Source organism: Chenopodium album, chromosome 3 (genome assembly GCF_948465745.1).
Source record: "Chenopodium album chromosome 3, dcCheAlbu1.1, whole genome shotgun sequence".
Lineage (NCBI taxonomy): Eukaryota > Viridiplantae > Streptophyta > Magnoliopsida > Caryophyllales > Amaranthaceae > Chenopodium > Chenopodium album.
Window position 1 is genome coordinate 636,925 of NC_137836.1, and position 14,598 is coordinate 651,522.

The 14,598-nt window shown below is 35.0% G+C and overlaps 3 protein-coding genes across 7 annotated transcripts; 2 read left to right on the forward strand and 1 right to left on the reverse strand.

Annotated features, from left to right (window-relative positions):
- The first annotated feature begins 3,441 nt into the window (after positions 1–3,441).
- LOC145623491 (serine/threonine-protein kinase AtPK1/AtPK6-like) lies at positions 3,442–7,045 on the forward strand. Its single transcript, XM_081676486.1, has 7 exons — positions 3,442–3,567; positions 4,310–5,240; positions 5,427–5,509; positions 5,591–5,711; positions 5,791–5,964; positions 6,343–6,450; positions 6,540–7,045. Exons 2-7 carry the CDS (start codon positions 4,575–4,577, stop codon positions 6,852–6,854), a joined length of 1,467 nt encoding a protein of 488 aa, XP_081532612.1. The 5' UTR covers positions 3,442–3,567; positions 4,310–4,574; the 3' UTR covers positions 6,855–7,045.
- Positions 7,046–7,343: 298 nt separating this feature from the next.
- Positions 7,344–10,146, forward strand: LOC145623430 (serine/threonine-protein kinase STN8, chloroplastic-like). 3 transcript variants are annotated; one of them, XR_014109993.1, is made up of 5 exons: positions 7,344–7,952; positions 8,231–8,404; positions 8,511–8,915; positions 9,190–9,588; positions 9,828–10,146. XR_014109993.1 is itself a non-coding variant. In XM_081676482.1 (4 exons), the coding sequence occupies exons 1-4, from the start codon at positions 7,389–7,391 to the stop codon at positions 9,535–9,537; spliced, it is 1,491 nt and encodes a 496-aa protein (XP_081532608.1). In that variant the 5' UTR covers positions 7,344–7,388; the 3' UTR covers positions 9,538–9,765. The 3 variants fall into 3 exon arrangements, 1 of the variants encoding a protein (XP_081532608.1); XR_014109998.1 differs by having other exon boundaries at positions 9,868–10,146; XM_081676482.1 differs by lacking the exon at positions 9,828–10,146 and having other exon boundaries at positions 9,190–9,765.
- A 495-nt stretch (positions 10,147–10,641) lies between these two features.
- LOC145623454 (mannan endo-1,4-beta-mannosidase 6-like) lies at positions 10,642–14,415 on the reverse strand. 3 transcript variants are annotated; one of them, XM_081676483.1, is made up of 7 exons: positions 14,175–14,415; positions 12,784–12,826; positions 12,406–12,676; positions 12,114–12,308; positions 11,720–11,842; positions 11,423–11,634; positions 10,642–11,333 (listed from the first exon to the last, which is right to left on the reverse strand). In XM_081676483.1, the coding sequence occupies exons 1-7, from the start codon at positions 14,386–14,388 to the stop codon at positions 10,910–10,912; spliced, it is 1,482 nt and encodes a 493-aa protein (XP_081532609.1). In that variant the 5' UTR covers positions 14,389–14,415; the 3' UTR covers positions 10,642–10,909. The 3 variants fall into 3 exon arrangements, with proteins under 3 accessions (XP_081532609.1, XP_081532611.1, XP_081532610.1); XM_081676485.1 differs by having other exon boundaries at positions 12,784–12,831; XM_081676484.1 differs by having other exon boundaries at positions 12,784–12,897.
- Positions 14,416–14,598: the final 183 nt, after the last annotated feature.

Consider the following 14,598-nt stretch of genomic DNA (forward strand, 5'->3'; position numbering starts at 1 on the left):
TTATAAATGAGGTTTTATAATAATATTACGTGATAAAATACAAATATAGATAAAATTAGTTACATTTACTTCAGTACTCGTACGATTAAAATATATTTTTTCAATCATTATTGAGCATCAAAATATATTATCCAATATCTAGTATTTAAAATTATAAATTTGCTTCGTTAAACTTCAAGTCTATGAATATGATTAACTCTTTTTAACAACTATAGATATGAGAATATGAGATGTGTCATTAGAGTAGTGGTTGAAATAAAAGTATAATAAGCATGAGGTCATAAGTTTAAATATTAACTAGCCTTCTGTCCCGTGCAATGCACGGCTTGTTCATAGAAAATTGCATTGAGAAATGAGTGAGAAAATACCAATAAATAATTATGAGTGTAATATGTAACTGAAAACATAATTAAAGAAATAAAAATTTTGGGACTTTAATTTAAAATGAGACTTAATAGAAAGAAGATGGAGGGACTAAAATCAATAAGAGAAAATAAAAAGGTTGAATTAAAGAGGGGAGATGAAGATAAAGTGTTTAGAGTTAAGAAGAATTGTATAATTAAAAATAAAAAATATAAAACGACATGTGGCACATTGAGTTGAAGAAGATGATAGGGAAGTGTAATAGAATGATGACATATGTCTTTTTTGGTTTGTTTTTTTAAATACTAAGTGTAGATGCTAACAATTTATTATAAATTTATCTTAGTAAATTTAAATATAGTGGCAAAAATTAAGAAAATTTGATAATATATGTTGAATTCAACCTAATAACAACAAAATTAATGACATTTATCATTGTACATTGGTAGTTAAAACTTAAAATGGTCAAATTTAGAATTTAGCAGTGTAAAAAGTCAAAATGATACGTTTATTAAGAAAAAAGAGGTAGTGTAGATTAGTACTCCCTCCGTTTCAATTTGTTAGTCCCATATACTATTTTGGCCGTTTCAAAAAGATCTACCCATATTGAATGTATTCTACTTTTAACTTAGTTTTTATTTCCTATTTTATACATAATAAATTTTGATTGCTTAGATTAATTGATTGTGAATTAATGAAATGACTCTAAGTAAAGAAATTACTCCCATGATTTATGCAATTATTATAGCTAATGCTTTCCTAAAAAAATATTAAATAAGGCAAAACTATTTGTGAATTGTTTTTACTATAATGCTAGATTCCAAATATTCTTATTTTCTTATTTTATGTGATTGATTCCATATGCGACTATCATATTAAAACAGAGGGAGTATTAAGCTTGTATAAATGATTCCACGATATTAAATGAATAGAGGTGAAATAGACTTAAGCTTATATAAAATGATGGGATAAATTTCCCCAAGTGATCTTTTATGTAATTTATTTCACTGTCCAAGTGTTCTTAACAAATTCTAAAGAGAAAGTACACATACAAAAGTTAACTAGAGAATTTTCTCTCTATTTATCCTTAATATTTTCTTTAAGTACATAATTATCTTCTCTCTATTTCTTAACCCGTTTTGTTTGAGTATCTTTTTTCTTTTTTCTTTTTTTTTTTTTTTCTTTTTTTTTTTTTCTTTGTGCTTATATTATTCCCTTTTGGGAGATCCCTTTTAGATTTCACCATTATTCAAATACATATAGTAGTATAAATTCTCACTTGCACTACTTGCTTTACCTTTCTCCCCAATAACCCCATTTGTAAAATTTGTGTTTTAGGTGAAAAACTACGTGGACCTGAAAAGTTATTTGTCAGTGGGCTAAAGACGAGATCGGTTTGAGGGATGATTGGGCCGAATGTTTCATGTAACAAAGCACATAAATTGGTCTTGGATATTTTGGTAAGGAATGCCCCTCCGATACGAAAGTCAATACAATTAACATGAGAGAAATATAAATGCTATGCAAGAGAATTTTAAAAAATGCTTGAGGCTTGAATTGAATACCTTTACTTGGGTGAATAGAGGAGTACTAGTTTATGCGTAGCACGGATTAAGTAGTTATTATTTGTTTAAATAGTTGTCAATTTTATATTCGAAAAAAGTGTGATCATAATCTCATTAATAATTTTGAAAGAAGTACTGTATTTAATTAGTTTTGGAATATAGAAGGGAAAAAAAATGATGATGTCAAAAATAGTTAAAACGGGAAAATGTGTCCCTTAATGATGTCAGCATGTTTTATTTTAGTAATAGTTAATAGATTTATACTTTAGATGGACAAATGGACCCTTAAGACATATATGGGCTTGGGCCTCAACTAATTTGGCATGGACTTTGACATTTGGTGGGTTGAACCCTTTGGCATTGGGCCATTTGATGACCGGCCCAAATAAGTTATTTGGACCTAAACAAAGTGTAACCCTATATACAACACTTTTACTTCATTTCTTAAAATAATGCAATCAAAGCTAAGGACCGAAGGTTAGAGACTTAAAATAGGTCTATACAGAACCTTACATCATCTCATGGAGAATAATGAAGCAGGCTCCAATTTTATATTATTATTATTATTATTATTATTATTATTATTATTATTATAACAACCATTTTGTGTACGGATAGCTACACTATGTGGTCAGACAAAGTAATCCCTATAATAGTGATTAGTAATTCTTGTAATACCTACCGAGTAACCGCTAACGTTGACAGTGTAACCTCTATAACAATGACGAAATAACCCTTATAACACTGACCAAGCAACTCTTATAACACTGAAGATTCAATCCCTATAATAATTGGCCACATGGTGTGCCTAACTGCCTATTGACCAGTGACATTTAAAAGTTTGAAAAATTATAGTAAAAATTGACCGCAACACCCTGAATTATGACTAAGGTGCACTGAGTACCTTGAACTTTGTGTAGTAGCCTAAACACCACCGACTATGGTGTTAGGTGCGACATGTGCTTTAAAAGAAAAACTATAGCCATTTATTTCATCGGAGGGACCGAGGGAGTAAATCCGCGTGTGCTAAGTGGATGAGAAATGTTCACCATTTCCTTAAACTATTACAGAGAGTGCAGATTCACTTCCTTCGGTGAAAATAAGTGGGTATAATTTTTCATTTAAGGCACGTGACACACGTAACACTATAGTTGGTGGTGTTTTGGCGACTACGCAAAGTTTAGAATGTTTAATGCACTTAAGTCATATTTTAGGGTGTTGCACTCAATTTTGCCAAAATTAATATAAAGAAAGTAAAGGAAAAAAAAAAAGAAATGCATGGCTAAGTAACGTTAGCAAGCAATGAGAAAGCATATTCTAAAATTTGGCATTAAAAGAGAGGCCATAAAAGCATATTCTATAATTTTGAGAATTCATAATAAGTGGCTCACCATCCACTAGAATGTCAATCACGTGTTACAAATCAAAAAGCGTCAAACGTATGAAAGCGTAGTTAGTTAATTAATTAATTTAAGATCTCAAAATAAATAAATAAATAAATAAATAAAAAATAAAAAATAAAATTTAGAAAGAAATATAAAGACGAGTTGACAGGAAACGAAGTTAGAAGGATACGCCACAAATCTGTTCCGATTCATCGCATTTCCGTTTCTCTCTCCTCGCACACCCTTCTTCTCAGGTGATCCTCTCATCTTTTATTCTTTTGAATTTTGTTTAATTTGCTAATTTTTATTTAAGAATGTGCTACTATATTTTTGTTCTTTTTGTTGATTTCAACCTGCATTAAAGGTTGGTTTTTTTTTTTTTTCTTTTTCTTTTTTGGTGGGTTTGTTCTTTCTTTACTGTAATTGAGAAGAAATCTGTTTGAATTTCTGTTTTATAATTATGAATTATTGTTGTTTTGTTGAAATTATGAGTTGGGTTTCATGAAATGCTACTTGGGCACCTTAGATCTGTTTCTTAATTGTTAAATTGAATGCTGTTTTAGGATTTGCTGAATTAGGGTTTGTAGACATTTTCTTGGTGTTGGTGTCTTTGTTTTGAGCTCTAATTTGTGTTAGAACACAGATTGATAAAAAATTAAAGGAAAAAAGAGTGAGCTCTAATTTGATTGCATATCAGTGATTGAGAACCAGGGATTTTCAAATGAAACTGTATCATCTTTTTGTTGGTTGTAATTTGGGTTCAGGGTTAAATTATACTCAGATTGTTTGAATTACGAGTGCTTGCTTGGATATTTGCTGCTTTGCACCTTTTTCAATGCTATAAAACCATGGTATATGAAGTTTTGCAAATTGTTCACAAGTCACAAGTGTTGAGAATAATTCTCGTTCCTTTTGTTGTAGTCTTTACTTTTGGCGCACCCAATCATTTTGCGACAGTTCTTTCCACTTACATGTTATCTATTAATTGTATTGCAGATTTGGTACCTGTACTTCATGAATTCGAGAACATCTGTGACATCCGTGGTTTCCTGCATTCCGGGAAACAAGAACTGTTTCTTTCTCTGGATTTTGGTATCTCTACTGGCTAAGTTTTTGGGAGATCTTATTGTTTACGTGAACTTCCTTCTTGTCCAGGCCATTGACAGGAGTCCATCAGCATTACGCCTATTGTCTATTGTTCCTTAGTTGTGTGTGGACTCGGCCATCTGCATCACTTATCCTTGTCTTGTAATTTGACAGCATGGTTTCTTCTCAGTTCTCTGCTTTGAGTGAGAGCCACAAATCCTTTCGGAGCCAGTTTCTGCGTCCTGTTAACCCTCCAAATGCTGTTCCTGCCGATGATGATGAGTTTGATTTTTCTGATGTTTTTGGTCCTCTACCAGGGCAGTTTCCTGTTGAAGTGAATGAAGGGGATTTAGAAACTACAGGTGCTGATGTGAGTGAACTTGTATATGATGACCCAGTTGTTGTGTACAGGCGATCACATTCTCTTGTTGGCCCTACTGCTTGCATTAGTCAGTCATTGAAGCTCAGTAAGCTCTGTCTTGAGACTGAGGAAGCAGATGACTTATTGGAGTGTGTGAATGGAAAAACTATTGATGAAGTTTCAGAAATCTCTACAGACGATGATGCAAAGCCTTTGGACTCCTTGAATGATGATCTATTATTGACAAAGGACCAGAAAGTTGGCCTTGATGATTTTGAGATAATGAAAGTGGTCGGGCAAGGTGCATTTGGTAAGGTATACCAGGTGCTCAAGAAGGGTACTTCTGAAATATATGCAATGAAGGTCATGCGAAAGGATAAGATAATGGAAAAGAACCATGCTGAGTATATGAAAGCAGAGAGGGACATTTTGACAAAGATTGGTCATCCTTTCATTGTCCAGCTCAGATACTCATTTCAAGTAATTCCAATCTTGTTATGTGTTTTTTTACAGTGCCTTCTAGTCCTTATATTTTTTTATTCATCCAATGGAAATTTAGGAGTGTTCAATTTTTTTAAGAAAATAGGGGTGGTTGTTACCTGATGTAACATTGTAGATTTAATTAATGTTATACTTTTACTTAGCCTTTCTTTTGCTTGCCTGCAGACCAAATACAGACTGTACCTAGTGCTGGATTTTATAAATGGGGGACACCTTTTCTTTCAGCTTGAGAAACATGGTCTTTTCAGGTGTGTACCTCTTTTAGATCCTGTTTGTTGATAGCTGGCACTGCTCTGTGCAAAATCAATTAAACAATGTTATGCTTTCAGGGAAGATCTAGCCCGTATCTACGCTGCCGAAATTGTCTCTGCAGTTTCTCATCTCCATGCGAATGGCATAATGCACAGAGATCTGAAGCCTGAAAATATCCTACTTGATGCAGATGGCCATGTATATCTCTTACTGCTTCTCTGTAATATAACATGGTTGCTGATTTTCAAGCTGTGTTGACTTTATCTTTATGTTGCAGGTTGTGTTAACTGATTTTGGTCTTGCTAAAGAAATGGAAGAGAATGGGAGGTCGAACTCTTTGTGTGGGACAGTGGAGTATATGGCACCTGAAATTGTTCTTGGGAAGGGCCATGACAAGGCTGCAGACTGGTGGAGTGTAGGTGTCTTGATCTTTGAGATGCTTACTGGTCAGGTATAGCTGTGAGACTCATGAATGTAATAATGCATAGTTATGTATGTTCGTCCTGCATTTAGTGAAATAGATGCACCTTTGGAATCTAAATTATAAAATCATCCAGTTCTAAAATGCTCTATGAGAAGCAATTCAGATATATTGTATCAAATCCGTGATGAATAGAACTTTAAGGAGCTTAGACTATTTTGTGAAGGTGGTTATACTGCTCTCAGCATCTTTAGCTTGAGTGTTCAGAAACCACAATTGAATAGTTGGTTATACTGCTATTAGCATCTTTATGCAATTGCAACCTGATTTTTAGTAATGCTGTGACCCTTTTAGCCCACATTTGAAATCTATTACCCGAGTCTTATAAGATGACTGTTGGTCGTGCAGCCTCCTTTCTTTGGTGGTAACAGGGACAAGATCCAGAAGAAGATTATAAAAGATAAGATCAAGCTACCAGCTTTCTTAACTAGTGAAGCGCATTCTCTGTTAAAAGGGGTAATATATTTTTATATTGTCCTGAACTTATTTACTGGGTGCTTTCTATATGCTGAAGAAGGTTCTGAATGAGCATCTTTGTTTCACAGCTTTTGCAAAAAGATCCAACCAAACGTCTAGGCAATGGAGTAACAGCAAGCGAGGAAGTGAAGCTCCATAAGTGGTTTAAGCCAATTAACTGGAAGAAACTAGAAGCAAAGCAACTTCCACCAAGCTTCCGCCCAGAAGTTGATGGAAAACTCTGTACTGCTAACTTCGAAAAATGCTGGACTGACATGCCTGTTGTAATTTCTCCTGCCGCAAGTCCCAATGGCAATGGGAATCTACTCTTCAAGGACTTTACATACGTGAGACCAGCTGCAAGTTTCCTTCAGAGGATGAGTCCCCTGAACGAGCGTGCTTGACTTCAGCTCCCTACTTTTATATGTCTAAATTTCCATGGAGATGTTCTATGTATGAATCAATTTGACTATGTAAGCCCTTTGGGTAGTTTCTTCTCCACTGTTTAATTGTATTCAAAGCAAACTTTCCATCATGACTGATGGTTTCCAAAGTTTTATGTGAGACTTAATCCAAATTTAAGGTTGTGCAATCATTAATGTGTGCCTCTATATGTACTATTAGGATGTTTTTGTTACCATGATAAACATCAGAGATATAGACAGACCAACAGGAACAGTTGAAAGTTGAAACAAATTCTGGGCCCTTTTTTCACCAAGGGCCAAGAAGGGTTATAATGGTCCTAATCAGAAGATGCCATCAGCAGTTTTGCTATCTTCAGACTTTGAGGAATTTGCTGTTTTATCTTTCTCCACATGTAACTATTTAAATGGATAATATAGGGACTGACACGTGGCAAAAGATCATCCACTGCTGACAGTTCTATTGTGCATCTCAGTTTACCACCCAAACATCATCAAGCTCTTCTTTGGAAACCTATGGCTTCTGCTTTGCTTTCTCCAGCTACAAGTGCACATCCTAAGTCCCTTTCTCTCTCCTTCACTAAACCCATCAAGCAAAACCATTTCTTTTCCTTCATCAACCGACCGAAAAGAATCAATGTCAAGTGCAATGCATTTTCAGATAATATAATAGATGGGTTGGCAGATACAGTTGCTGCTTTACCGGTTATTGGTTCTAGTTTTGTAGAAATACAGGAGATTGCTGATACATTACCGGAATCTGAAAAGTGGGGAATCGCGGTGTTTGCTGGTTTGGCTTGGATATACCTGACTGCAAGGCCTGGAGTGCTTATTGGAGCCATTGATGCATACATTCTAGCTCCTTTGCAAGTGGGTTTTGATACCTTGACAGGCAGAAGGACACTAAAGAGGTCGGATTTTCTGATTACTGATAAGATAGGTGAGGGTTCCTTTGGTGTGGTCTATTCTGGGGTAGTTCTGCCAAAGAACGTAAATGTGGGAGAAAATGTGTCCAAGAGGAGCATGGCAAAAGTTCTTGAATCTGACAAGAGATTCAAGGAAAAGGTTATATTAAAGCAGGTAAGTTTATACTCTCCCTTTTGTTATCAAGTTATCAGCATTTGTGGAACTGGTTAGCTATATGGTTTTAGACTTGAAAGTTGGTTAGTCAATTTGGCTTTGAGTAGTAAATTACAATCATCTCTTCAAACTTGATCAAGCTTTTGGCTTTTCTCATCTAGATTGTTACAGCTTTATTCAAATGATGGTGCATAGCGAAAACTATTGTTTGTCATCAGCATCAATATTGTGAATTAGGTTGTTAGATATTTATTTTCTTTATACCATTCATCTGTTAGGTAAAGCTTGGAGTTAAAGGGGCCAAAGAATGTGGTGATTTTGAGGAGTGGTTTAATTACAGGTTATCAAGAGCTGCTCCAGAAACCTGTGCTGATTTTCTTGGAAGCTTTATAGCTGACAAAACAAACTCACAGTATACAAAAGGTGGAAAGTGCCTTGTTTGGAAATATGAGGTATCCCATCCCCCACACACATAGAAAAGAAATAAAAAAAAGGAAAAGTTTTATTTGCAGGAGTTGCTTTTACAAATTAGCTAAGATAACAATACTCTCTACACAGGGAGATCTAGACCTTGCAGATTACATGAAAGACCGTAACTTTCCTGTGAATTTAGAGAATATCATGTTTGGTCGAGCATTAGAAGGAATGGATTCTCTTGAGCGCAATGCATTGATCATCAAGCAAATAATGAGACAGATAATCACTTCTTTGAAGAAAATTCATGACACTGGCATTGTTCATCGGGATGTAAAGCCAGCAAACTTAGTAGTGACCAAGAAAGGACAGATCAAGCTCATAGATTTTGGTGCAGCAGCTGATCTTCGTATTGGTAAGAACTATGTCCCAGATCGTGGTCTGCTGGACCCTGACTATTGCCCTCCTGAACTGTATGTACTCCCAGAGGAAACCCCAAGGCCGCCTCCAGAGCCTATTGCTGCATTACTTTCTCCAATCCTATGGCAGGTATTCAACATCTCCTCTAATATATGTTTTTCCCTGCAAAATTAAGCTCAACTGAGAGGTTAATTAGTTTACATTAGGACTAATACATTCAGAAAATCAGAAGTTCTGACCATTATTTATCATGTGAAATGAAATATATCTAAATTGGTCAGAATGATGGCTCCAAGATTATATTTTATCCTACTTCCATTTGCTGTAATTGTCATAATTCTCCTCAAGCTTTTGATTTTTCATCTATAGTGTAATGTTGATATTGGCCACATGTGATTTGCAGCTCAATAGCCCTGATCTATTTGACATGTATTCAGCTGGGATAGTTCTTCTGCAAATGGCTGTACCATCTCTGAGGTCCACAGCAGGCTTAAAAAACTTTAACAATGAATTGAAGTCTGTAGGATATGATTTAAACCGCTGGAGGGAGCGCACTCGAAGTAGGCCTGATCTAAGGATATTAGATCTGGACAGGGGAAGAGGATGGGACCTTGTAACAAAGCTTATCTCAGAGGGGGGATCCTTTAGACGAGGTCGTTTATCAGCCGCTGCTGCTCTTAGACATCCTTATTTCTTGCTTGGTGGTGATCAAGCAGCTGCAGTTCTCTCTAGATTGAGCTTGACCAGATAGTAATCCTTCAGGATCTTGTGCACCTGTTTTCTCAAGGCTCTTTTCATTTTTGTAAGTATCATCAGTAATATCCTCCCACCTATTTCATTGCAACTTTTTCCAATATGAATATACAAATAACAAACAGAGCTTTTGTTGAGAGTTTACACACACTTGTTTCACAGAAATTTCTTCCCTGAATTCGTGTTAACTTTTAAAACACATCAGAAGAAAAACCTTTCTTTCGTTCACTGGTCTTGAGTTTTGAAGAACAATGAATTAACTAATTACTTTTTAATGTTACCTCAAAGATGGTAGATAAAAAGAGGTTGGTTATGTCAATTTTCTCAGATCAGCTAGATTCTGATCGTGCATAAGGATGCTCGTCTTTTCCTTGCTATATACAACAGGAGGCATGTGTAATTCTGAAAACTTCCTTCGAATATCAATACATTTTTCTTTCCCTCAATGGAATAACATAAACATCTATAGTTGTTGATTGTCAAGGAAAATCAAATGAGTGACTTCCTTTTTATCCAGAAGCTCTGTATGTACTCAGGCAAGTCTTTTCCTTGCTAAATTTTTGAATTGTAATTGAGCAAGTACTAAAAGCTTTATCTTTTGCTCTTATATTAACCTGCCAAAAGCAGCTAATAATGAAAAGGGAGTTGCATTCTATTGTCTAATTGACCCAAATAGTAAATTTTGCTAAAGGTTATTCTCATGCTCACTTTGATTGTACTTTTAGCAATTTACACTCATCCAGAAGTTTGCAGAGACATTGTCAACTTGTCAAGTGACTTTTGATACTCTATGGTTTTGTTATTAGTGATTGACCTCAATATTTTTTTTTTTTTTTTGATGTTAATTTCCTAATATAATACTTTTTAAGTATAGTTTAGGATTTTATGATAAATAAGATAGTCAATTGTTGTTATTAATGTATAGTTAATACATTATGTTTCTTACTTCTTGATACTTGCATAATCCTTATATATGTCAACTTGTCAAGTGACTTTTGATACTCTATGGTTTTGTTATTAGTGATTGACCTCAATTTTTTTTTTTTTTTTTTTTTTTTTATGTTAATTTCCTAATATAATACTTTTTAAGTATAGTTTAGGATTTTATGATAAATAAGATGGTCAATTGTTGTTATTAATGTTTAGTTAATACATTATGTTTCTTACTTCTTGATACTTACATAATCCTTATATAACTTCTGTATTATGTTGCAATTTTTTAACCTGCAAGTGTATTGTGTATACAATATACATGTGCCTTTTAAAAGGCCATCCTGTTCACAGTGCTTACAAGAAGAAGCCATAATCACTTAATTAGTATTTGATAATTTTTGTCTCCTAATAAGCTTGCACAGCCTTACACAGCACCATTAAAGTACTGCCGGATCTAGGCCAAGCAGCCTCTTCTTGCAACCCCAGCGACAGTTCCAAGAACATATTGAGCTAATGAGCTCTAGCCGTGCAGAATTAAGAGCAATCATGTCTGCTAAAGATTGAGATTTGGTCAGAACAATTGCATATCCATCATCCATGTAATCGGTGCCCTCAGGAAAGAGCTGCCACAGAAGGCTTCCAGCTCCACTTCCACCTTTTTTAGCTGAATTCACCAAAGTTTTATACACTGTGTTATAAATTGTGTCCCTGAAAGAAGAGTTGTACCCAGGATCTTTCACAGAGACACCAAATTCTGCAAACACAACAGGCATCCCGATTGACTTCTCTGCATCTTCTATGTGGGCTTGCAACCATGACTGATAGAACTGGAGATGTGCATCGGTTATTGTAGGTGATATCCTAAGTCAAAAAATTTGTTTCCATCAGTACAATATAAACAGAAAACTATGTGATACGATGAGCAAACTAACAGGTGTAATGCTACTTACCAAGAATCTGCATATATATGAACAGATGCAAAATCAACACCTAAAACCTGATGGTTCCTCACAAAGTCAGTTCCCACTTGTGTGGCGTATGTATTTGGATTAAACTGAGCCCGCTCAGGGGTCGAGGTACCATAAAATCCTTCCATCCCTATCTCGAGCAAGTGTTTTGGATCAATACTTTTCACATAGGCAGCCATCTCTTGTATCCAAGCCTGTGAACATATGGAAAATGTCTTTAACATTCACTTAAAGAGATGAAAAAGGTTAGGGCACTGGAAATCGGTGAATCAGACGAACCTGTAGTTTATCGCCAGAGGGGTCAGAAGTGCAGCGAGGCTCATTCATCAGCTCCCAAGCAAAAATGGTTGGGTCATCTTTGTATGTGACATTGGTAAAGGTATTGACTCTGCTTAGCACCATCTATAAATCAAGTTACAGTAAAGAAAGTATGACATCAGACGAAAGTATTTGTGCTTTTTATAAACATGTTACTTGGACTCTTCATTCAACTCGAGTATTCGTGTTAGATCCTTGAGAATTGGACATGGGTATGGACCCTTAAAACTTTTTTTTGAATAAGTGGAAATATTTTCATGAATTAGCTTGGTCTGAGTAGACACATACCAGTATCTAACACCAATAACTCGGTCCAAGCCAGTAAACGATCATATAAGATTTCTAAAGAGCTAACCTTGATATGATTTTTGTAGTAGGTCTTGAGAGTAGCATCAGAGAAGAAGTCATCTTCAGAGCTCAAATTCAAGCCAGCATCTTTTCCCCTTTTAACATACTGTGGTTTGCCACCATAGTCACTCCAGTTGTTCACCAAGGATAAAATCAACCTGATATTGTACTTCTTTGCTTCACTCACAACAAAATCCAAGCCCTGTGAGAAATTCAGACGGATTTATTTGTAGTTACATTTAACAGATCTTATTATGGTTAAGCATAAAATCTTGAATAGAAACAAAGAAGAAAAGGACCTTAAAAACTTCTTCATCATAGACTGAAGGGGACTTCTGAAGAGCTCGGTATTGGCCATCGTTAAAAGCCCACGTCCTGCAGACTGATAAACCAACAGAAGATGCTTGTTTGAAGACCTCGGTTACCTTTCCACGAGTAGATTGATCTGAAGCGAAGACCATAAGCCAGTAGGTGTTGAACCCATTGAAGTAGAAAGGTTTACCATTAACAATGAATTGGCTCCCTTTCCTCTCCACCATTGTCCATGCATTCTCATCCAATTCAGAGAGCCTAATCACATTATTATAACAGCCATTGTTAGAAGTTGTTTCGAACATAACATACCAACAAAATCAAACAAAACACAGTTATAAAGATCGTTAATAGTAAATGTTTACCCTGCATCAATCCCGTCATCAGGAGCAATTCCACACTGATTGTCTGCACTGATACCATGTAGCAATAATATCGCCATCAATAAAAAGATTATGAAGCCCTTAAGTTTTGTGAGGCTTGCCATGTTGTCACACCAAGCCATGTCAGAGGAATATGATCAGCTAACTTTATATAATAATGCATACAATGCAAGTGGCTTTATATTTGGTTAAACTCTTAAGGAGAAAGAGAGATATAGGGGGTTGCAGTATTCTTTGAAGCAAAGTTAGTAAAGATTTCTTTATTTCTTTTCAAGACTTTGTTTGTGCTTGCATCACACTTACTAAATTGTGCAAACACAATCGTTACTTATTTCATGCATACAAGATTTGGTGTATCAGCATTTAATCAAAACTAACTTATGGTAGGGCATCTCTTTTGGACAAGGCTACATCGCCTACATGGGCAATATGGATACATGAACACTTAATCAAAACTAACTTATCATAGATTCATAGTGCGTGTTTTGTATTAATCCGGGAACTAAAAACTAAGAAGAAGAAAGAAGAGTAATGTTAAGTGTTACCACTACTAGTTATTTCGTACCTAAGGAAAGTAATCTCTTGTTGTATCAAACTGAGGATTGAGGAAGAAAACAATTTTGCTACCATAGGATTGAAACAGGTAACAAATGGGTAGTAATGAGGGCATGTTCACATTTACTTAATTTCAGTTCAGTTCAACTCCAATCAGTTCAGTTCAGTTCAGTTCAACTCCAATCAGTTCAGTTCAGTTCAGCTCTTAATTTCCCTCTCACATAAAATATTCATTTCAGTTTAGTTCAGTTCAGCTTCAATCAGTTCAGTTCAGTTCAGCTCCAATCAGTTCAGTTCAGCTCAGTTCAGTAAATGTGAACAGGCCCTGATTATCCTTAATTGGTAACGAAAATGGTTAATTGATTTCATTTCCACTAGCACAATGCAATATGCCAAACATGCTATTAATCAAGGAGTAGTTAAATAATTTAAACAAAATAAAAGAAAAACATACAAATCAAGATAAGAGATGATGTGTACTTTCATGTGATCCACACATTGCACACAAGGTAAGGTAGCAAGTCTAAGTGACTTGGGATGAAAGGCCAAAAGATAAACAATTCATTAACATTAGCTAGGCTTATAGATTGTTCCATAGCTCCTGTAACAAAGAGAGATACAAGCCAAGTGGGGTAGTGCTTGCTAATTAAGATGAAAGTTTGCTTCAAATTAAAGATAGTCCTATTCTACTTCTATTTATTTTGTAAAGACCTTACAATTCACTCTTTTAGCATTTGCAATATAAGTAATGCTTAATTGCTAATATGAGATTGGAAATGAAATTTTTACCAATATTAAAGATTATAATAAAATATTACCTGCCATAATCCAGTTGCAAAAACTGCTACTATTGATATTGATCACATTGAAACAACAGCAACTAAACTTGAAATGGTTAAAATCTGTAATTAGATGAAAATGAAGGTAATTTGGAGTTGGTTGTTTAAAATACAGGGAGCACCAAAGCAGAATACAAAAGGTGCAGCTGGTAGTTGGCATTTGCTCTTCAAGCTTCTTTCTTTCATACAACATTAATTATAATGGTAACTAAAAAATATCCCCTTTGCATTTGTGGTCCAGATCTTTATCTTTATGTACTTTTTCATAAATGTCGGTTAAGTTGCTTTCTTTAAAGAAAAATTAACTCTACTTCCTATTATTTGTAACAATTAAACATTTTTTACTCACATATTTTATGTCAAATCGTTGCAAATAATATAAAACGGATGTAGTATATACGAG

Bases quoted from the DNA above. Each gene is read 5' to 3' on its own strand.
- LOC145623491 (XM_081676486.1), top strand. From the start codon at position 4,575: ATGGTTTCTTCTCAGTTCTCTGCTTTGAGTGAGAGCCACAAATCCTTT. The intron at 5,510-5,590 runs GTGTGTACCTCT...TTATGCTTTCAG, and splicing joins GAGAAACATGGTCTTTTCAG to GGAAGATCTAGCCCGTATCT. The intron at 5,712-5,790 runs GTATATCTCTTA...TTTATGTTGCAG, and splicing joins TACTTGATGCAGATGGCCAT to GTTGTGTTAACTGATTTTGG.
- LOC145623430 (XM_081676482.1), top strand. From the start codon at position 7,389: ATGGCTTCTGCTTTGCTTTCTCCAGCTACAAGTGCACATCCTAAGTCC. The intron at 8,405-8,510 runs GTATCCCATCCC...CTCTCTACACAG, and splicing joins GCCTTGTTTGGAAATATGAG to GGAGATCTAGACCTTGCAGA. The intron at 8,916-9,189 runs GTATTCAACATC...TGTGATTTGCAG, and splicing joins TTTCTCCAATCCTATGGCAG to CTCAATAGCCCTGATCTATT.
- LOC145623454 (XM_081676483.1), bottom strand. From the start codon at position 14,388: ATGTTGTATGAAAGAAAGAAGCTTGAAGAGCAAATGCCAACTACCAGC. The intron at 12,677-12,783 runs GTAAACATTTAC...TAATGTGATTAG, and splicing joins GATGACGGGATTGATGCAGG to GCTCTCTGAATTGGATGAGA. The intron at 12,309-12,405 runs GTCCTTTTCTTC...AATTTCTCACAG, and splicing joins ATGATGAAGAAGTTTTTAAG to GGCTTGGATTTTGTTGTGAG.